General features: G+C 35.1%; 1 protein-coding gene and 1 non-coding gene across 2 annotated transcripts in view; one reads left to right on the top strand and one right to left on the bottom strand.

Annotated features, from left to right (window-relative positions):
* Window positions 1-24,653, bottom strand: part of DNAI4 (dynein axonemal intermediate chain 4) — an 83,599-nt gene that overhangs the window by 31,376 nt on the left and 27,570 nt on the right. Inside the window, exons 7-8 of the mRNA XM_077776343.1 lie at window positions 14,233-14,385; window positions 5,595-5,789 (exon numbers count right to left, since the gene is read on the bottom strand). Of these exons, the coding sequence (XP_077632469.1) occupies window positions 5,595-5,789; window positions 14,233-14,385 (348 nt within the window). The remainder of the gene's footprint in view (window positions 1-5,594; window positions 5,790-14,232; window positions 14,386-24,653) is intronic.
* LOC144241767 (U6 spliceosomal RNA) lies at window positions 14,102-14,204 on the top strand. Its single transcript, XR_013338190.1, has one exon. It is a non-coding gene; the product is annotated as a U6 spliceosomal RNA (small nuclear RNA).

Genomic DNA, 24,653 nt, shown 5'->3' with positions numbered 1-24,653 from the left:
ACATTGTAAATATATTCTTCTAGACTGTTGCTTGCATTTTTTTTTTCTGTAACAGTGTTATTCAAAGAGCAGACATTTTAACTAATGCAAACGTCTTATCAATTTTTTCCTTCATGTCAGGATTTTTGTGTATTAAATAACCTTTTCTTATGGTAAAATCACAAACATTTTCTCTTTTATCTTCTAGAACTATAATTTATAGTTTTAGTTTTTACATTTAAATCTATGGTCTATTCTGAGTTAATTTATACATATGATATAACATGGAGGCTGAGTTTTAACATACCTCTACAATAAGTTCATGTTTCAAAAAGTAGAAAATGATAATAGTTATAAAATAATTTTTTCTCCTTTAACATGAAAATGTATCATTTTAATTTTAGGAGATGTACTTGGGACATGGTAGTCTCTGAATCCATATCAGATATTGAAGAATGAACTAGAAAATAACATCTGATTTATTTTCAGATATATCAAGCTCATGTACTCATTTATATTCATCTTAAAGTAATCACATTCAGAAATATATACTTAATCTAGTGACCCTGAAAATGTACAAGATATCTTTTTCAGCTCTAGAAGCTCTATTTGGTTCTTATATAGCTTTCATTGCTTTCCTCATTATATTCTTATTTTCCTTTAAATCCTTAAGCATATGTTAGGTTCACAGAAAAATTGAACTTAAAATAGACAGAGTTCTTCTATACTTAAACCCAGATATATGCACAGCTTCCCTTGGATTTGACATTCTGTACCAGTAATATATTTGTTATAATCAATGAATTCACAATGACAAAGCATTACCAGCAAATGCCATAGTTTAAATTAGTGTTCACTCCTGGTATGTACATTCTATGGGTTTGGACAAATGTACAATGACATGTACCCACCATAATAGTATCATAGAAAACAGTTTCACTGCTTTTAAAATCTTATGTGCTCTGTCTATTCATTCCTCCCAATCCTTAAAATCCAGCAAACAATGGTCTCCATACTTTTGCCTTTTCCAGAATGTCATGCATTTGGAAGCATACCACATGTAGCCATTTCAGACTGACTTCTTTCATTTAGTAATATTCTTTTAAGTTTTCTCCATGTCTGTTCATAGCTTGAAAACTCACTTCTTTTCAGTGAATAATATTTCATTGTCTGGATATGCCACAATTTATCTATCCATTCACCTACTGAAGGACATCTTGGTTGCTTTGCAAGTTTTGGCAATTATCAATAAAACTGCTATAACCATTTGTGTACAGGTTTTTGGTATATAAGTATTCACCTACATTGGGTAAATACTGTGATTATGGACCATATGGTAACAGTATATTTAGTTTTGTAATAAAATGCCAAACTGTCTTCCAAGGTGACTGAACCATTATTCAATCCCTCACACACTGAATGGGAGTTCTTGTTGTTCCACATCTTTGCCAATACTTGCTGCTGTCAGCGTTTTGGAATTTTGTCATTCTAATAGGTGGATAGTGGTGTCTCGTTGTTATTTTAGTTTACAATTCCGTAATGGCATATGACCTTGAGCACCTATTTACATGCTTATTTGCCATCCATGTATTTCTTTGGTGAAGTGTCTGTTAAAGTCTTTTGCCCATTTTTTCTTTTTAAATTTTTTTTAATGTTTTATTTATTTCTAGGAGAGAGAGAGAGAGAGAGACAGCGTGAGCAGGGGAGGGTCAGAGAGAAAGGGAGTCACAGACTCTGAAACAGGCTCCCGGCTCTGAGCTGGCAGTCAGCACAGAGCCTGACGCGGGGCTCGAACCCACGAACCGCGAGATCATGACCTAAGCAAAAGTCGGACGCTCAACTGACTAAGCCACCCAGGCGCCCCAACTTTTGCCCATTTTTTAACCATGTTGTTTTTTATTGTTGAGTTTTAAGAAATAGTTGTGTATTTTGGATGGGTCCTTTAACGGATATATCCTTTGCAAATATTTTCTCCAGTCTGTGACTTGATTTCTCATTCTCTTAAAATGTCTGTTAGAGAGCAGAAGTTTATCATTAATTTGTTGTTAAATCTAAAAAGTTATTGCCGTACTCTCAGATCATCTAGATTGTCTCCTATGTTGACTTCTAGGAGTTTTAGAGTTTTGCATTTTACATTGAGGTCTATGATGTATTTTGGGTTAATTTTTGTGAATGGTACAATTTATGTATCTAATTATTTATTTTGCATGTAAATGACCAGTTGTTTCAGTACCATTGGTTGAAAAGACTATCTTTTCTCCATTGTATTGCCTTTCCTCTTTTGTCGAAGAATAGTTGAATATAATTATGTGGATCTATTTTGGGGCTCTCCATTCTGTTCTATCGATCTATATATTTATTCTTTTGAAACTACCACATTGACTTAACTACTGTAGCTTTATAATAAGTCTTGAAGTCAGATAGTGTCAGTCCTCCAAATTTCTTCTTTTCCTTCAATATTCTGTTGGCTATCCTGGGTATCACGGACAAAATTCAACACCCATTGGCCTTGGAAAATGTTTAGAAAACTAAAATGAAGAGGATATTTCCTCAAGTCAACAAAAGACATGTACAAAAAAGTATACTCAACAACATATTTAATGATAAAATATTGAATGCTTCTCCCTAAGTTTAGGAACAAGGCAAAGATATTTGCAATCTAGGGGCAGGCAAAGATGTCTTAAAGAGGACATGGCAAACATTAACTACAAGAGAAAAAACTGATAAATAAGATTTCATCAAAATTAAAAACTTCTGCTCATCAAAAGACAAATATATTGGTAAGTCACCGACTTAGAATAGTTGTAATACACATACCTTTCAAAGAGCTTGTTCCAGAATATATAAAAATTTAAGCTCCTACAACTCAATTAAAAAAAGAACTCAATTTAAAATGACAAAGGACTTGAGTGAATATTACACAAAAGAAGATAATACAAGTGACCAAAAAAAGTACATGAATATGTAGTCAACACGTTTAGTCTTTAGGACATTAAAAGAATTGCCAACATCAGCTGTTATCAAGAATGTGGAGCAATGGGTAATCTTTTTTTATTTTAATTTTTTAATGTTTTATTTATTTCTCAGAGAGAGAGAGAGAGAGAGAACATGAGCAGGGGAGGGCCAGGGAGGGAGGGAGATACAGAATCTGAAGCAGGCTCCAGGCTCTGAGCTAGCTGTCAGCACAGAGCTCAGTGTGGGGCCTGAACCCACGAACCATGAGATCATGAACTGACCCGAAGTCGGATGCTTAACCAACTGAGCCACCCAGGTGCTCCACAATAGGTAATCTTGTACATTGTTTATGGCAGTGTAAGATGGGACAAATACTTTGGATAGGTATTTTGCATTCTCTAAAAAAGTTAAATATGCATCTATCTAATGATCCCAAAATTCCATTTCTAGGTATTTACCCAAGAAAATTTAAAACATATGTCCAGGGGTGCCGGGGTGGTACAGTTGGTTAAGCGTCCAACTCTTGTTTTTGGCTCAGATCATGATCTCACAGTTCATGGGACTGTGCCCCATGTGGGGCTCTGCATTGATGGTGTGGAGCTTGTCTGGTTATTCTCTCTCTCCCTTTCTCTCTCTGCCCCTCCCCCACTCATGCTCTTTTTCTCTCAAAATAAATAAATAAACATTAAAAATAATAAGACATATGCCCACAAAAAAGCACAAAAATGATTATAGCAGCTTTATTCATAAAATTCCCAAACAGGTAATGGGCCAAGTGTCCATTAACAGGTGAACGAATATACAAATAATTATGATATATTCACAAAATGGAACAGTACTCAGAAAAAAAAGTGGACCACTTATCACAAATCAATCTTAATGAATCTCAAAAACATCATGTTGAATGAAAGAAGCCAGACACAAAAGAATACAAGTGACCCTTGAACAACACAGGTTTGAACTGTGTGGGTCCACTTACATGCAGATTTTTTTTTTAAAGAGTTGACAGCAAAAGCCACAAGGCATTTGTCTACAACTGCCCACTCCAGTTTCCCAAGATAGAATGAAAGGCAACTAGCATAGAAGTAGCACTTGCTGCCTGAGTGCCTGAAGAGGCACACTGAGGCTGTCAGCAACCTGGCGGTCCCAGGACCAGGAAGGTGTGTAGGTCGCCCTGTGTGAGGATAGGGTGGTCAGGTGGGGTGCATCTAGGGCTAGCCAGCAGAAGGCTGAGTTAAAGTGGTAGAACACACCCAGAGAGCAGGGATGGCATTCTGCAGGGAGCCCCATGCCCCTGAGTCCTCCACCCACCGGCCTCTTGAGTGGCACCAGGTGGCCACGGCCTTGGTCTCCTCACAGGCCTGGTGCACGTTCCTCCCTGTGGTGGCCCCTTGCCTCATGGCCTCCTAGAGACCAGTATACTCATGTTTGGCTGCAGCTGAAGTGGCCACCTGCAGGTGGTCTACCTCTGGGCAGATAGGGCAGCTCCACTGTGTCCCTAGGCTACTTTCACCACCCATGGGCCCACCAGCAGCCGCTACTGCTGAGCTGAGGCCCACCAGGCTGCAGAACTTTGTCATTCTGGGCCCAGGACTTCAGCCCCTGCCTCTGTCCCTGGCCCAGACCAACACAGATACAAGACTATAAATGTATTTTCTTTTCCTTATTATTTTCTTAATAACATTTTCTTTCCTCTAGTTTATTTTATTGTAAGAATATAGTATATAACACATATAACATAAAAATGTGTGTTGACTATGTATGCTAGAAGTAAGGCTTCTGGTCAACAGTAGTCTATTTGTAGCTAATTTGGGGGGGAATCAAAATTTATACTTGGAGTTTTGACTGTGCCAGGGTCATCACCCCTAAGCCATGCCTTGTTCAAGGGTCAACTGTACTTACTATCTGAGTCCATTTATCTGATATACCAAAACAGTTAATCCATGGTGGGAAAAGTAAGGTTAATGCCTGTTTATGGGAGGTTAGGTTTAACTGGAAAATAGCACAAGGGAAATCTGAGAGTTTGTAATTTATTATAGGCAATGGGAAGATACTGAAGGTATCTTGAGAGTTAAATGTCCGGTTCAAACCTGTGTATGGGATACATCAGCACCCCAGGAGAGTAAAGTGGAAAGAGAATTAGAATGAGATCAGAAGGCCTTGGATGAATGCCTAGCTTTGTCATAGACTCTAAACTTAGAAAGTTTCTATACTATTCATTTTCTTCATTCAAAAATTGAAGGGTTGAATTAATCTCTAAAATCTTTCAGAATATTCTGTGAATGTTTAAGATGGAATTTGCAGCAACAAGAACAGGAAGAATGCCCCTGCAATAAAATTAGGGAGAGGTAATAAGCACCAGGACCTGGAAAGTGTCAATGGCAGTGGAGAGGGTGTTTAAATATGAGAAAATAATTCAATGCAAGGGCAAGGGAGAAGAAAGAGCCACGGAAGCTTTTGAAGATTTTAATCTAAGGGATGATCTCTTTGGAGGGCTCTGTAGTTTGAATTCTACTATTATTTGGATGTTTAATGCTAAAAGGTATATAAATGTGTCTTTTGACAAGTGATAATCCAGTCTGGAGGCTACATTTAGAAATGATAACGTCATTCAATTCTTTTGATTATTTGAGTTTGTCTAAATGTGATTTAAAAAATACCTTTTAAAATAGGAAGCTGACGATAAGCTGCAAGTTTTGGTTGAAATATATTTTCCATTAGAACTCGTTCCATAAAAAATAAATCCTGATGAAATTTGTCAGATTTCAATATTGTCTCCGAGTGGTCTTCTTCATCATCATGGATTTTAGTCAAAATTACATTTTCTATATCCATTAAAGAACTAGCTTCGCTATCTGTAAAATACAAACATGATGGAATGATAAAATAAACAGAATTAGTGATTCATGCATTCTAAGGATTTTTAAAATGATATTTTGTCATTATTTTTGTTTTCCTCCAATAGTCAACAACTTAAATAGACATTTATTGCATATCTTTCATTTACTAAGCACATGAAAGATATTATCTCACCTTGGAATTCTTTTTTTAAATTTTTTTAACGTTTTTATTTATTTCCGAGAGAGAGAGAGAGAGAGACAGCATGAATAGGGAAGGGTCAGAGAGAGAGGTAGACACAGAATCCAAAACAGGCTCTAGGCTCTGAGCTGCCTGTCAGCACAGAGACCGATGTGGGGCTCGAACCCACGAACCATGAGATCATGACCTGAGCCAAAGTTGGACGCTTAACCGACTGAGCCACCCAGGTGCCCCTCATTTTGGAATTCTTAACCATTCAAATATGCACTGTTTATCAGAAGGTAAGCAATGATAACCTCATAGGTAATTTATATCTCTATACATTGTTCTTCAAATTAAAATAAGATTATTAGTCTTCAGATGAAATTCTGACTGGATTACTGTTTCATAGAAATACCATACTATTGTGTTAATTTTTTGTTGATGCTAAAACAAACTACCAAAAACTTAGTGGGTTAAAACCATGCAAATTTATTATTTTAAAAGTTCAGCAATTTAGAGGTCTAACCCAGGTCTCACTGGGATAAAACGAAAAAGTTAAGAGGGTTATATCTCTGGAGAGCCTCATCTTTTTCAGCTTCTAGAAGCCACCCAAAACCCTTCCTCCATCTTGAAACACAACATCACTGCATCTCTCTGACGTTCTTCTGTCATTACATCTGCTCGAGCTATGACCACAGCTTAGAAAGGTTTCTACTTTTAAGTACCCATGTGATTATATTGGGTTCTCTCATTCTACTAACAGAAAGCACAACAAAGACTCTTGGCCACATTTTCCCTTCATTCTTTCTGCCTCCTGACCAACTCTGGTACTTCTCTGTGTAGCCCACAGCATAGAATGTTCCTTCCTCTTGAGACTTGTGAGTATAACAGCTATCGTTTCAATGGCAATAGTGTCCTCATCTGCTGGTCTTGCCATGCCTAAATAATAATATTCATATTTAAAAAAATATTGTCTATTGGGGTGCCTGGGTGGCCCAGTTGGTTAAGCATCCAGCTCTTGATTTTGGCTCAGGTTATGATCTCATGGCTCATGGGTTCGAGCCCCATGTTGGGCCCTGCATTATCAGTATAGATTCCCTCTGTCCATCCTTCTCTTTCTGCTTCTCCCCTACTTGTGCTCTCTCTTTCTAAAAAATAAACATTAAACATTTTTTAAAAAACATTGTCTAGGGGCAGCTGGGTAGCTCAGTCGGTTAAGCATCCAACTTCGGCTCAGGTCATGATCTCATGGTTCATGGGTTCAAGCCCCACATCGGGCTCTGTGCTGACAGCTAACTCAGAGCCTGGAGCCTGCTTGAGATTCTGTATCTCCCTCTCTCTCTGACCCTCCCCTGATCATGCTGTCTCTCTCAGAAGTAAATAAAAACATTTAAAAATTCTTTTAAATCTCAAAAAATAAAAAATAAATAAAAATATTGTCTGTCTGTAAGAAGCCCAATTTAAATGTAAAGACACAGATAGATTAAAGAGATAGAACAATATATACTATGTTAACACTAATCAAAAGAAGACAGAGTAGCTATATTTAATTTCAGACAAAATAGACTATAGAACAAGGAAAATTATCAGCAATAAAGTGGAGCATTGCATAATAATAAAGAAATCAATTCTCCAAGAAGACATAGCAAGGCTAATCATTTATGCAGCAAAAAACCAAGACTACAAATCTGTAAGGAAAAAGCTAATAAAATTGCAAGGAGAATTAGACACACAAGCTATTATAATTGGAAACATTAACCCTTTTTATTTTTAACAGAATACATGTTTTTCTCTAGTTCACATGGAATGCTCACCAAGCTAGAACACATTCTAGGCCACAAAGCAAGTTAAACACATTTAAAGAATAGAAATAATTTTTTAAAAAATGCTCTCAGACCACAATGGAATTAAAACTGAATTTAATAACAGAAAGACAGCTGGATAATCCCAAAATATTTGGAAATTTAAAAAGCATCCATAAATAAAAAATAGGTCAAAGAAGAAGTTTCAAATGAAATTTTAAAATATTTGAAAATAAAACTAAAATTTCTCAAAATTTATGAAATGCAGCAAAACGAATGCCTAGAGGGAAATTTATAGCATGGAAGGCATATACTAAAAAGAAGAAAATCTAAAAATTGGTAATCTAAGCTCCCATCTCAGGGCACTAGAGTAAGAAGAGCAACCTAAGCCTAAAGTAAGCAGGAAACAAATATATATGAAAATTAAAACATACATCAATAAAATTGAAAACAGAAAATCATCAGAAACAATCAATGAAATTAAAAGTTGTTTCCTTGAAAAGATCAATAAAATTCATAATCATCAGCCAGACTAACCAAGAAAAAAAATAAAACATATAAATTGCCAGTATGAGCAAGAACAGAGGTGTCATCACTACTGATCCCAAAGACCAAAGAATATTGAACACTGAATAATTTATGTCCATAGATTTGATAACTTAGATGAAGTAGAGAAATTTCTTGAAAGACATAAACTGTCCAAACTCACACAAAGAGGAATAGGTAATCTGAATAGGCCTCTATCTATAAAGAAGTTGAATCCATAATTAATAACTTTCCAAAATAGAAAGCCCCAGGCCCAGATGGTTTTACTGATGAATTATATCAAACATTTAAGGAATGTTTATACAATCTATTTCAGAAAATAAGTAGAAGGAACACTTCCCAATTCATTTTGTTAGGCTGACATTATTCTAATACAAATACCAGATGAAAACATTATAAAAAAGGAGAATTACAGAAAAATACTGTTTATGAAAGCAACACAAAGATCCTCCAACAAAATATTAGCAATGAAATCTAACAGTGTATAAGAAGACTTATAAAACACAGTGTGGTTTGTTCCAGGTATGCACAGCCAGTGCCAACACTTGAAAACCAATTAATACAATCCACCAGATCCATAGGCTAAGGTAGAAAAATCACATTCGATTCAGAAAAATCTTTTGACAAAATCTAATTTATGTCATTTAAATTTAATTTATGATAAAAAAAAAACCCAGGACACTAAGAATAGATATGAATTTTTAAAAAAATCTATGAATAATCTACAACTAACATAATATTTAATGGTGAAAACCCAAAAATTTACCCACTAAGATAAGAAACAAGGCTAGAATGTCCCTTCTCACTACCTTTATTCAACATCATACTAGAAGTCCTACCTAGTACAGTAAGTCAAGGAAAAGAAATAAAAATTATACAAATTGGAAAGGGAAAAAAAAACCTTTGTAGATGACATGATTGTTTTGTGAAAAATCCCCATGAATTGTCAAGAAAATATAAAATTCTCCAAATATAATAAAAAGTATAGTAAAGTTGCAGTATACATGATTAATATACAAAAATCAATGTCTTTCCTATAAACCAGTAATGAACAACTGAAAACTGAAATAGGGGCACCTGGGTGGCTCAGTCAGTTAGGTGTCTGACTCTTGGTTTCAGCTGAGGTCATGATCTCACAGTTCATGAATTGAAGCCCTACCTCATCTCTATGCTGACAGTGTGGAGCCTGCCTGGGATTTTCTCTCTCTCTCTCTGTCCCTCTTGCATACTATCTCTCTCAATAAACAAACAAACAAACTTAAAAAAATAAAATTGAAATAAAAACCATAATACTATTTATACTGGAGCTAAAAAGTTAAACACTTAAGTTACTAATCTAACAAAATACGTACAAGATCTACTTGAGGAAATTACAAAACCCTGATGAAAGAAATCAAAGAAGATCCAAATGAATTTTCATGGGTAGGAAGTCTCCATATTGTTAAAATGCCCATGTTTTACAAGTTGATCTATAGCTTCAGTGCAATCCCAATAAAAATCCCACCAAGCTATTTTATTGATATTGACAAATTGATTCTCAAGTTTATATGGAGAGGCAAAAGAACAAGAGTAGCTGACACAATATTGAAGAAGAACAAAAGACTGACACTACCCAATTTTAAGAATTACTATAGAGCTACAGTTAACCAAGACAATGAGATATTGGTGAAAGAACAGATAAATTGATCAATGTAACAGGATAGAGAGCTCAAAAACAGCCCACACAAATACAGTCAACAGATATTTGACAAAGGACCTCAAGAGTGTCTTTTCAATAAATGAGCAATTGGACATCCATATATTTAAAAACATGTAAACACAGAATATATGCCTTTCCCAAAAATTAACTGAATCGAACCTCAATGTAAAATACAAAACTATACATTTTTCTAAAACAGCATAGGAGAAAATCTAGGTGGCCCTGGTTTGGTGATAAATCTTTGGATAAAATACCAAAAGCACAATTTGAAGAAGAAAAACGAATGTTAAATTAGACTTTATTAAATTAAAACTTTCTGGTCTGTGAAGAATTGTTAAGAAAATGAAGAGACAAGCCCCCAAATGGGAGAAAATTTTGCAAAATGCTTATCTGATGAAGGAGTTAATTTATCATAATTCATAAAATTCAACAAAAAGAAAATAAATAGCCCAATTTAAAAAATAACAGAAAATTCAAATAGACATTTCACCAAAGAAGATATATATATGCCAGTAAATATATGTTCAACATCACATGTCATAAGGGAATTGCAAATTAAAACAATAATGAGATGGGGTGCCTGGGTGGTTCAGTCAGTTAAGCCTCTGACTCTGGATTTCTGCTCAGGTTATGATTTTATCATCTATGAGATTGAGCCCCATGTTGGGCTCTGCACTGACAGCACAGAGCCTGCTTGGGATTCTCTCTCTCCCCCCCTCTCTGCCTCTCCTCCACTGGCATGCTCTTTCTCTCTTTCTCTCTCTCAAAATAAATAAATGAACACTTAAAAAAAATAATGAGAGAGCACACATCTATTACAACAGCTAAAAAAATTTTTAAAGTAAACAGTATCAGGGGTGCCTGGGTGGCTCAGTCAGTGAAGTGTCCAACTTTGGCTCAAGTCATGATCTTACATTTCATGCGTTCAAGCCCTGCATCAGGCTCTGTGCTGAGACTTTAGAGCCTGGAACCTGCTTCAGATTCTGTGTCTCCCTCTCTCTCTGAGTCCCCCACTCCCTGCTCATACTCTCTCACTCAAAAATAAACACTAAATTTTTTTTTTTGGGTAATCAGTACCAAATACTGATAGAATGAGGAGCAACAAAAACATTCACTCATCGCTGTTGGTAATACAAAGTGGTACAACCACTTTGGAAGACAGTTTCATAGTTTCTTAAGAGTCTAAGCATACTCTTACTATATGACCCAACAACTGTACTCCTGGGTATTTACCCAAATGAGGTGAAAAGTTATGTCCCCACAAAAACCTACACATGAATGTTCATAGCAGCTTTGTTCACTGTCACAAGAAACTAGAAGCAACAAAGAAATCCTTCAACAAATAAATAAACACATTGTCGTATCTCCATATAATTTAATATTTTCTAGTGAAAAACAAACGAGCTGTCAAGTCATGAGAAGACACACAGGAATCTTAAATGTATATTGTTTGGTAAAAGAAGCCAGTCTGAAAAGGCTACATATTGTATGATTCCAACCACCTGACATTTTGGAAAAGTCTAAATTATAGACATAATAAAAAGATCAGCAATGGTCAGAGATATGGAGTGAGGAGGAATGATGAATACATGGAGAATGGGGGATATTTAAGTCAATGAAACTATTCTGTATGAAACTGTAATGACCGAAACATGTCCTTATGCATTTGCCGAAACTCATGGCACTGTACAACACAAGGAGTGAACCTTGATGTAAATTATGTTAATGATATCGATATTGATTCAACAATTGTAACAAATGTACCCCACTAGTGCCAGATGTTAGAAATAGGGGAAATTGCACCAAGTGGGATAAAGGAAGAAATTGGAAGGATCTCTCAGTACTCTCTGCTCAATTTTTCTGTAACTCTAAACCTGTGCTTGAAATGTCTATTACTTTTTCAAAATCTACAGCTCTTTAAAACAAACAAACAAACAAAACAATGGGGCACCTGGCTCGGTCATGATCTCACAGTCCATGAGTTTGAGCCCCACATTGTGCTCTGTCCTAACAGCTCAGAGAATGGATCCTGCTTTGGATTCTGCGTCTCCCTCTCTCTCTGCCCCTCCCCTGATCATGTTCTTTCTCTCTCTCTCTCTGGTAGAAATATATAAACATTTAAAAAACTTTTTTTTAAGCCCATGAGAGAAAATAATTTCTCTTTGTGATCTGAGTAAGTGTCTTACAGATATTCAAAAATGAAAATCATGGTCCTTTTTCCCCTCAAACATAATGGTTAAAATATAACCTGTACATTCAAAGTTTAAATGGAATAGAAACATTTCTTAAACCAAATATGGACCATATTTAACTTTTTTTCTCTATGTGTCTGCATTATAAAATCTCAGAGGCAAAAGGGACCCAGAAGTGATCTTAGTCCTTCTAATTTTTATGTGACTCTCCTTTACAATCTCAATAAATCTGATCATTTACTTCTGTTGCCTATCTTTTTCTATTTTTTATTTTCTCCCTTTTCCTAGTTCTGGTCTCCTCTAATCCCTTAATTGGCCACAATACTAAAATAAAGTATATTTTTATTTTGTATTATAGTTCTTGAATATGGTTTTATTATTGCTTTTTGCTTTTTAAAACACACCCATATATACAAGAAATAAAAGACCCACAAATAGAGACATTTTTCTTTTAGGACCTTCTACTTACACTTATTTTGGTGTGTCAATGGCCTTAATAGAGATGGGGTATGTGTATCCAATTTTGAAGTCCCAATGTAATCTTTGAGTCTAAGATGGATATTTTTCTTAGAAATTTTTGGCAGGAAAAATTTTGGCTTCTAAAAGCAAAACCACTGTATGGACATTAACATTTAAGCAACAAAAAATGTTTCTTAGTGATAACTAATAATTCATTCTTCCCCTTCATTGTTCTCTGGGAAAATAATCTGGCCTTCATTGTAAACAACTTTCAGTAAAACATAGCTATAGGTCACATGACTGTAAATATAATTTTAAATGACAAAATAATAGAGATGACATTTTTAAAGTTTTTATTTTTTAAAAAATTTAATTTAAGTACAATGATAGACCAAATTATTAGATGGTAGGTCCTATAGATCTAAAGTGTCTGAAGGAAATGTAGTCAGTTATAAATAAGATGATTATTTTCTGAAAATTATCAATTCTCTTTAAACTTGATTTTTCAAAAACACTTCAGTGTTTTTTTTTAATGTTACATTTGTCTTCAGGGTAAAAAATAGTTGGGAATAGAAATATTTCAATTTAACTTATGAAAATTTGCCAAAATTTTACCAAAACTTGCCAGGGTATAGTTATTCTGAAAAAATAAAAAAAACAACTACCCCTTACATGAGTGATATCATTTTATAAGAAAAATGACTCGAAAGTTCAGAATAGGGAGAATAAAACTATATAACCACAAAACAATCAGAAATGGAGCTTAAGAAATTTCTTATAGGTGGACTTTGTAAAAATTCTCTCATATTGCTAAGTACATTTAGAGAGTTAAAATTTTGTGTTGACTTTAATGAAAGCATTTAATCTTAAACCTTAAAATACTAAAAGCTAAAGTTGTCATGTGGAGTTTCTCACCCTTGGTAGTACTGACATTTTGGCGAGGTAATTTGTTGTTGTAGGGGCTGTTCTGTGTACTGAAGGATTTTTGGTAGTATCCTTAACATCAAACCAAAAGATGTCCCCATAGTCATGACAACCAAAAAGATCTCCAGATATTGCTAAATATCCANAGCACTGGGTGTTATGTGGAAACTAATTTGACAATAAACTATTTGTAAAAATAAAATAAAATAAAATAAATTGTACAGCCTACGTAAAGAAAAGAAGAGAGAAAATTATGAACTCACATGTCCTCACATGTATGAAAGAGAGCTTTAGAGTAAGTAAGCAACAGAGGAAGAGAGAATCTTTGAAACTCTTGACAGATATCCAAGAAAAATTAATGTTTTTAGTTTAGAGTCCAAGATGATATAAAGACTGACAATGCTATTTCTGAGTAAAAGTTATAGTTTTCATTTCCCACCAGAAATGAAGTATTGTGACTGCTAAGAAAGAATTTACTTACAATGGCATGTGAAAATATCACTTTTTAAAAACTGAAATAGTGCTTGCTGAGGCAGCAAGTAGAGTAATATTAGAATGATACAGAGAAGATTAGCATGGCTCTTGTGCAAAGAGAGCATGCACATTAGTGAAACATTCCATTTAAAAAAAAAACCTGAAATAAATGAAATCTTACTTTTTTCTGTAGCACTCCCCGGCACTCTTTGCTCTCGATCTTTAGAAGCTGCATTTCCTTTACAACTTGAATCAAGTATAGACTTTGCGGGTAAAGGAGAAGGCTCCATAGCGTTATAAGAATCATACAAATCCCAAGTAGTGGACATTACACCTAAACAGAGAGATAGAAAGGTAAAAATTATTTTAAACCAAGTTCTAATAGTTTAGCTTATATATAACTAGTTATAGAAAAATCTCTCCATGTTTTAATGATAACTCCAAGTTGTCCCCACCATTCTTTGTGATCCCCCCTCCTTTCTCCCCTCCATCCCAAGCTGATACAGCATAATCCCATCAGTCTGTCACTATAGGTCTTGCTTGATATGGGCCTGGACAACCGTGTTACAATAAGGATTTAAGGTTCCTTTACTTATGGTTAATATGTTTGTATTCTATAGAACTTTTGATTTATAATAATACAATTCCATTTTTAGCACATAACATCTCCTATATACTTATGTGAAAAGATTTTACTTGCTGGGAAAACTGTAGATTCTGTTCTCAAGAAATTTATAAGGTTATTAGTTTCTCTTTTAAAAATTTTTGTTTACATTATATTTCTTCATTTGAGCAAATATAACAACAGTCTCCAAACAAAAATTGGCAATGTTACTTATCTCCAAATTAAAAAAAAGTATTCCAACTCCTTTCATTATTAATATAACAAAGAAAGGCTCATGTAGCAATTATTTTATCAGTGACCGTATTCCTACAGGCTAAACTTGCTAAATTTTTAAAGTACAGTGATTTAATAAAGAATTATTTTCACTAGGGGTACCTGGGTGGCTCAGTCCGTTAAGGGTCCGACTTTGGCTCAGGTCATGATCTCACGGTTTGTGGGTTCGAGCCCCACATCAGGCTCTGTGCTGACAGCTTGGAGCCTGAAGCCTGTTTCAGATTCTGTGTCTGCCTCTCCCCTGCTCACATTCTGTCTCTCTGTCTCACTCTCAAAAATATATAAAGATTTAAAAAAAATTATAGAGTTATTTTCCCTAAAAATCAAAACAAGATCTGGATATAATAAGTGCAACTACCTCATTCTTAGAACTTTTATTTTCATGATATAAAATGAAGGAGCTCTGGTATTCATAATGTTTTCAATTAGCAAGAATGTTAACTCACATGTCATAGTGATATTTCTATTTTATTAAACTTAGTTATATTTAACAAAGTGATACCCAAAATACCTAGTTTATTTTGCTGAACTGAAAAGGGTACAACTTCCATGTTCATAAAGTAAAAGACCATAGAAGGAAATCATGTCTTTGAATGTTGAACTACTTAAACTTCTTTTTCTTCCTTTAACTGAAAGTTTAGTAATTTGATTAAATAGGAATATATTGTTATGTGATCACTAATAAGTACTACATAAATAAAGGTACATGCTATAGAAGAGCAATGTAAAATGTTAGAGTGATAAAAAGTTTTTTCTTGTTTGAGGATAACAAATAACATGGGTAATTTTAGTTTGGGTACCATCATGACGTTTGTACATTTGAATAAATTAACCTAAGAAATAAAAAAAATCTCAAACCACATGCCATAATATCATGTACAAAATAAAACAATAAATAATGAGTGATTGGGGTTTTGTTTTTGTTTTTTTAAGTTTTTATTTAAATTCCAGATAGTTAACATAGAATGTAATATTAGCTTCAGGTATACAATTTAATAATTCAACACTTCCATGCAACACCTGGTGCTCATCACAAAAGGTATGTTCTTTAATCCCCATCCTTAATCACCTATTTAACCCATTCCCCTACCCACCTCCCTTCTGATAATAATCAGTTTGTTCTCTATAGTTAAGAGTCTGTTTGTTTCTTAAAGAAAAAAAAAAAGAATGATTGTGACTTCCCAATTTTATACTGTTATATTCTGCTAAAGAAAGTCTGAACTAGTATTAAAAAAAAGCATTCTCAACTATATCTGTGTTTTGAGCACTTCTGAGTCCATAATATGTCTAAGTAGTTTTTACCCATTTTAAAATATTGTTTCTATATACTAGTTTAACTCAGACTATAAAAGAACAGCAATTAGCCATATAACATTTACAGAAAAATAATTTTATATTTTAGCTGAGTAAAAAGATATGCTCACTGTGAAAAAAGAAAAAAAGATAAATATGACTTGGTATGTCCATCACCCAGAGATAATAACTGCTAACATTTTGGTGTATGTACTTTCAGATTCACATATGAACAAATAGATATGTGTATGTTTTATAATAGAAACGATCTCTTATTACACTTTAAAAAAATTTTTTTTAGGGGCGCCTGGGTGGCTTAGTCGGTTAAGCGTCCGACTTTCGCTTAGGTCATGATCTCACGGTGCGTGGGTTTGAGCCCCGCGTCGGGCTCTGTGCTGACTGCCAGCTCAGGGCCTGGAGCCTGTTTCAGTCTGTGACTCCCTCTCTCTCTGACCCTCCCCTGCTCACGCTGTCTCTCTCTCTCTCTCTCTCCTAGAAATAAATAAAACATTAAAAAAATAAAAAAAAATTTTTTTAGAGAGAAAATGCATGTGCAAGTGAATCGAGAGGGGCAGAGGGAAAGAAAGAATCTTAAGCAGGTTCCATGCTCAGTGCAGAGCCTGGCCCGGGGCTCAATCCCACAACTCCAGGATCATGACCTGAGTCGAAATGAAGAATGGGACATTCAACTAACTGAGCCACACCAGAGCCCCTACACACGTTTTTATAAAAGACATTATTGTAGTATAATATCCATAGAAAATAAGCTGGCTTTATGAAATCTGTAAAGTTGTAGGATTTAACTGTATTTTTCAAAGTCAGCCAGGAACACATACATTTATTGAATTATCTATTTATTTGAAATGCCACTTTTACAATAAATTACTATATGTTTAGTGTTAGGTGGAAAACTTTTCCCTCACTTTCTGTGAATCCTTACAGAGGGAGCTTCAACTACTGAACACCTTGACCTCACTATATCCCTCATACACTCATTGCCAGAGAAAAAGTGACTAATCCTGTAGGAGAGTTTAGGGGAAGGCATTGTGCTTAGCCACCTCTGGATTCTTTCGTTAGGTCTGTTTAGTGGCAGAAAGCATGCTTTCTGGTCTGTTCTCACAAAAAGGAGGTCTGTGCTGGTCTAGCGGGACCAATTACTACTGGTAAGATCTATTCTGGAAGCAAGAAATGGCAATTCCACTTAGCTGCAGATTTGAGACTACATTTTTTCAATTAACTTTACCAGTAATAAAACTAATATTGGATTTCCATCTCTCTAACTCCTGAATCTCTTTCAATTTCATCCCAAATCAGGCAAGGGAGACATATGCTTTTTTTTTTACTGATCCATAAGGCTTTAATATTTAATTGGTCTGCATTGAAATTTTTGAATATAAACTATCTCTCATTACAGATCATTCATAGAAGAGTGTATAACACATATATGTGTAAAGAATTACTACCATGTACTCACCAGCCAGGATAAGAAATAGGACATCTCCAGGTGATTACAAGCCCCCTGGACACTCTTCTATCATAACCCTCCACCTTCTAGCTACCTCAAACAGAAGCACATCCACTTTTCCTAACTGTTGGAATGCTCATTCTCTTGCTTTGCTTTGAAAGGGTTTTCTCCTGTGGCAGATGCTCTTGGTGCCCTGCCCATATCTGTTATGCATTACCTCTTACTGTCAATCTCCAACTGCCAGCACCTATATTGTTTGGCCTGGGGCCATCTTTGGCCACCAAGGCTACTTTGATGTCCACAAATCATACCAGAAGTACCAAGGAACTAACAAGCCCATCAGCCTGCAAACAATGATTTAGAAAGTTGGAGCATGAGAAGATAACTCTGGCTCCCAGAGTTCTCTAGCAGTATTGGACTCCAGTTATCCAAAGACATAATTTGTTAGATCACATTTGTTGGCTGCCTACTCTTTCTTCTTTCACTTACTTACTCTCCTACCAATGTTTCTTAGGATTACCTCCAAAATAAACTATGTGCACTCAGATTCCTTCTTCAGAGGTTTCTTCTTGGAAAACTTCTCTGATATATGTATACTTACACAATATACTGTCTAGTTTTAAAAATTGAATAGCAAACACTATCACAGATGAATAAAAAGAGAACAAAATTGCCACTATTAGAGGAGGACTACTAAAGGAGGACTCTCAGGAGAAGATCATCAGAACAATCTGGGTCATATTCTGACTTCAGCTCCCCTGAGAGTTAACAAGAGCCACTTATGAAGATATCACATGGTGAGATCATGAATGTGTCCTTGGAAACACAGAACTTAATCTACAGAGGGCACCTGACAAGCTGGGCATCGAATGTCCAATGAAAGTATGGTCAGGTAACTGGCTGTTCTAGATTTTCTGTTTATCATGTCTTCTCTACAGCAATCAGGGTAAAACAGAACATGTCTGTGCAGTGAAGTCAGTTGCCTCAACTTGTCTAAGAAGGCCACCAGAAAGGAGAGCAGGACTACATTAAAAATGGTAAAGGCGAACTAGATATAAAAAAAGAATCAGCAGATTCAGCTGAACATTCTGTCCTTGGGTTAAGAAGATGGAACTTGGTTTCCAGTTCCATAGTAAAGGAGTTTGGAAGTCACCATTCTGTCCTAAGAACAAGTGAAAAATTAAACAGCCTGAAAAATCACCAACTTTACTTGGATCTGAAAGAGAGGTAAGACACAGAGCAAACCACTGCTCCCAAGATTGGGGAGATGGACAGGTGAATACAGGAAGTCATGGTTTATTGGAGTGGACTCAGGAGTGTAAATTGCTTCGGGAATCTGAACTGTATTGATAAGCTACTGGAGGATTGGTGCGAACAAGTTTGAGAATTAAAAATTCCAGGGGACCCAATCATAGGGAAGGCCCCAATTTTGTGAGTTTTATCTCTAGGAACTTGACCAAATCCCCACAGTACATATTAAAAAAAAAAAAAAAATCCTTTTGTGCCTCTGGCAGGGGCAGGGGAAAGGGAACCATTTTTGGAATATGCTAGAGCACTCTGTTCTTAACAAGGCCAACCTTCAGGAGAAACTGATGATCTAGAGGACCGCCTGCTAGGGTACTATCAGCATGTAATTGACCTAGGGGAAGGGAATACCAAATACCAGTGCTTTCTAGCCATTCTGTCCCACTTAAGGGGGTGGGGGTGTGCAGGAGAAGAAAAGAAACACTTGTGAAGTTCAGAATCCAGAGACATAGATTGAGACCAAATCAAAGGACCATTGAATGCTCACCTCCTCCACACATTACCACCACATTACTATGAATGGCTATTATTAAAAACACAATAAATAACAAGTGTTGGAGAGGATTTGGAGAAAAGAGAAATCTTGTGCACTGTTGGTGGGAATAAAATTGGTGCAGTCACTATAGAAAAAAACATGGAAGTTCTTAAAAATATTAGAAATAGGGGCGCCTGGGTGGCTTAGTCGGTTAAGCGTCCGACTTTCGCTTAGGTCATGATCTCACGGTTCGTGGGTTCGAGCCCCGCGTCGGGCTCTGTGCTGACTGCCAGCTCAGAGCCTGGAGCCTGTTTCAGTCTGTGACTCCCTCTCTCTCTGACCCTCCCCTGCTCACGCTGTCTCTCTCTCTCTCTCTCCTAGAAATTAATAAAACATTTAAAAAAATTAAAAAAAATATTAGAAATAGAATTATCATATGATTCAGCAATCCTGCTTCTGGGTATTTATCTGAAGAAAATAAAAACACTGACTCAAAAAGATACCTGAATTCTCATATTCACTGCAGTATTATTTATAATAGCCAAAATATGGAAGCAACCTAAATGGCCCTTGATAGGTAAGTGGATAAATGTCACACATGCACGCACACACACGCACACAGAAATATTATTCAGACATAAAGAAGGAAATGTGGAATTTGAAATTCGAAACAATGCAATTCACATTAGTGTCCCAGAAATGAAATAGTTAGGCATAACTCTAACAAAATATGTACAAAATCTATATGAGGAAAACTACAAAATTTTAACGAACAAAATTAAAGAAGGACTAAATAAATGGAGAGAACTTCCATGTTCATGGTTAGGAAGACTCAATATTGTCAAAATGTCAGTTATTCCCAAATTGATCTATAGATCAATGCAATCTCAATCAAAATCCCATCAAGTTATTTTGTGAATATCAACACACTGATTCTAAAGTTAATACAGAGAGACAAATGACTCAGAATAGCCAATACAATATTGAAAAAGAACAAAAAAGTTGGAGGATTAATACTACCAAACTTGAAGAATTACTATAAACCTATAGTAATCAAGACAATGTGATATTGGTGAACAAATAGACAAATATTTCAATGGAATAGAGTCCAGAAATAGACCCACATCAATCTTTGACAAAGAAGCAGTATAAAGGAACAAATATAAGTTCTTTTAAACAAATGGTGCTGGAACTACATGAGCATGACAACCACACGCAAAAGATGAATCCAGACACAGATCTTATCTTCTTCACAAAAATTAACTCAAACTTGATTTTAGACCTAAAAGCAAAAAGTGAAACTATAAAACTCCTAGGTGGTAACAAGGAGAAAATCTAGATGACCTTGGGTATGGTGATGACTTTTTTGATACACCAAAAGCATGATCATTAAAGCAAAAATTGATGAGCTGAACCTCATCAAAATTAAAAATGTCTTTCCATGAAAGGCAATGTCAGATCAACCATATACTGGGAGAAAACATTTGCCAAAGATACATCTGATAAAATACTGTTGTCTAAAATATACATGTATTCCTTAAAACTCAACAAGAAGAAAAAATAATGCAATTTAAAGTGGGCCAAGGAGTTAGCAGACACCTCACCAAAACAGAAGGCAAATTTTATATTTGCTCCACATCATATGCCATTATAGAAATACAAATCAGAACAACAATGAGATACCACTGTACACATATTAGAATGGTCAAAATCTGGAATACTAATAACACAAAATGCTGATGAGAACATGAAGCAACAGGAACCTCCATCATTGCTGATGAGAATACAAAATGGTACAACCACTTTGGAAGAAACTTTGGCTGTCCCTTACACAACTAAAGATACTGTTACTTTATGATTCAGCAGTGATGTTCCTTGGTATTTACCCAAAGAAGTTGAAAGTTTATGTCTACACAAAAACCTGCACACAGATGTTTATATCATCTTTATTGATAATTGCCAAAACCTGGAAGCAATCAATACCTTCAGTAGGTGAATAGATAAATTGTGGCACATCCAAGTAATAGATAAGTTTAAGTCTGACTACTTGTGTTCTAGGAACCTTCCACAAGGGAGGAGAGGACTTCAGAAAAGTCCTTGTGTGTAACATTCAGTATGGATAGGGTCATTTAATAGCACTGTTTTGGGCTAAGCACCCATATCGTCTATTGTTCCCCAGTCCTCTCCAGAGAGCAACTTCTGACATCTTTTAGAGTAGAAGAGAGAAATTTGCTCAGAGCATGTATTTGTACTTGATTTACTTTTGTGACTGAATAATATTTCATTGAAAGTATTTATACATTATGTTCATCCATTCATCCATATATGGACATTTTTGTTGTTTCCATTTTTTGATTATGACAAATACTGTTTCTATGAATATGTCTGTACCACTATTTGAGTATGTTTTCAATTCTCTGGGATACGTATTAGGAATAGGATTGCCGAGTCATATGATAGTTCTGTTTAATTGTTTGAGGAAATACAAAACTGTTTTTCATGGCAGCTGCACCATTTTATTTTATTTTATTTTTTTTACAAATAGTTTATTGTCAAGTTGGTTTCTATATAACACCCAGTGTTCATCCCCACAAGTGCCCTCCTCCATGCCCGTTTCCCCCTTCCCCCCACCCCCCACACCCATCAGTCCTCAGTTTGTTCTCAGTATTCAAGAGTCTTTCATGGTTTGCCTCTCTCCCTCTCCCCTACTATTTCCCCCTTTCTTCTCCCCCTTGGTCATCCGTTAAGTTCCTCCTAATCCTCCTATACGTGCAAACATATGGTATTTGTCNCTCTAGGGTTTTGATGGTTTCCTGTCTCACGTTCAGGTCCTTTATCCATTTTGAGTTTATTTTTGTGTATGGTGTGAGAAATTGATCTAGCTTCATTCTTCTGTATGTTGCGGTCCAGTTCTCCCAGCACCATCTGTTAAAGAGGCTGTCTTTTCTCCATTGGATACTGTTTCTTGCTTTGTCNATGTATCACACTGATTGATTTGCGAATATTGAACCAGCGCTGTAACCCAGGAATGAATCCCACTTGATCTTGGTGGATAATTCTTTTTATGACAGCTGCACCATTTTAAATTCCACCAGCAGAGAATGATGGCTCTAATTTCTCAACATACTTATCAATACTTGCTATATTCCATTTTTGATCATAGCCACCTTAATAGGTAAGGAATGGTAACTAGTGGTTTTGATTTGCATTTCTCTAATGATTAATGATGTTGATCACTTTTCATGTGTTTGTTGACAATATGTATATGTTGTTTGGAGAAATGTCTATTTAGGTTCCATGCCCATTTTTTTAAAAATCAGGTTGCTTGTCTTTTTGTTCTTGGATTATAGGTATTCCCTATATATTCTGGCTACTGGAACTTTATGAGAAATAGGATTTGTGAATATTTCCTTCCATTATGTAGGTTGTCTTTTCACTTTTTGATAATGATCTTTAATGTACAAAAGTTTTCTTGATAAAGCCCAATTTATCTATTTTTTCCTTTATTCTTTCTGTTTTTAGTGTCATATCTTGTCAATGGACAAGAATCCAGTGTCAAAGTGAAGGGCAAAAATATTTACCTTAGTGTTTTCTTCTAAGAGTTTTATCATTTTAGCTCTTATATTTAAGCCACTGATCCATTTTGAGTTAATTCTTGTATGTGGTATATGGTATGAGGTACAAGTCCAACTTTATCTTTTTGCACATTACTAGCCAGTTGTTCCAGCACCATTTGTTGTAAAGACTATTTTTCCTCCGCTTAATGGTCTTGGTGCCTTTATTAAAAATCAGTTGACCATACATGCAAGAGTATATTTCTGAGCTCTCTATTCTATTCTTTTGGTCTTATATACCTGTTTTTATGCCAGTACAATCCAATTTTGATCACTATAACTTTATAGCAAGTTTTCAAATCAGGAAATGTAGAAAGAACTTTTTTCTTTTAAGATTTTTTCTGGCAATTTGGGGAGTTCTTTCATATCCATATCCATTTTAGAATGACTTATTTTTGTATTTCTGCAATGTCTTTGGGTGTTTTGATGATATTGTGTCAAATCTGTTGATTGCTTTAAGATTTATATATTAACATTACAGTAATCAAACTATAAACACAGGATATCTTTTCACTTACTTAGGACTTCTTCAATTTCTTTCAGCACTGTTTTGTAGTTATCAGTATACAAGTCTTTCTCCTCTGCAGTTAGATTTTTTCCTAGGTATTTCATTACTTTAGGTGCTATTGTAAGTGAAATGATTTTCTTAATTTCCTTTTCAAATTGTTCATTGGTAGTGTATAAAAATACAACTGAATTTTGTGTTGATTTTGTATTCTGAAACTTTGCTGAATTTATTAACTCTAATAGTTTTTGTGTGAATTCTTTAGGATTTTATATACTTAACATCATGTCACCTGTGAATAAAGATAGTTTTATTTTTTCCTTTCCAACTTAATGTCTTTATTTTTTTTTTCTTGCCTAGTTGCTTTCACTAGAACTTCCAGTCCAATGCTGAATAGAAATTGAGAAAGCAGGAATCCTTGTTTTGTTCTTGATTTTATGGGGAAAGCTATCAGTTTTTGCCTATGGGTATAATAATAATGGTAGGTTTTTTATAAAAGCCATATATCAGATTGGGGCAGTTTTCTTCTATTTCTAATTTGTTGAGTATTGTTATCATAAGACTATGTTGAATTTTGTCAAATGATTTTTCTGCATCAATTGAGACAATCGTGAGGTTTTTTTTTCCTTCATCCTATTAATGTATATGACATTGTATTCAACATTATATATGTTGAATCATATATATTCTATATATATAGAATTGCCCTTGTATCATTGGGATAAACCACATTAGCAATTTTATATAAAGGCTACTATGTCTGATATTAGTAAAGCCATCTCAGCTTTCTTTGGTTGTTAATTACATCCTTTCACTTTATGTATTTTTGTCTGTGGATCTAAAGTGAGTCTCTTGTAGGATAGCATATACTTAGAACATGTTTAGTTTTTGCTTTTTAACCCATCCTACCAATATCTGTCTTTTAATTGGAGAATTTAATCTGTTTATTTAAAATAATTATTATTCAGAACAAACTTCTGCCATATTTTGTCTTCTTTATGTCTTATGTGTTTGTTCCTCAATTTTTTCATTACTGCCTTCTTTTGT

This window comes from Crocuta crocuta, unplaced genomic scaffold, assembly GCF_008692635.1.
Source record: "Crocuta crocuta isolate KB4526 unplaced genomic scaffold, BGI_CrCroc_1.0 scaffold17, whole genome shotgun sequence".
Classification (NCBI taxonomy): domain Eukaryota; kingdom Metazoa; phylum Chordata; class Mammalia; order Carnivora; family Hyaenidae; genus Crocuta; species Crocuta crocuta.
Note: the sequence above shows the minus strand (reverse complement) of the source record. Positions and strands in the feature narration are given on the sequence as shown.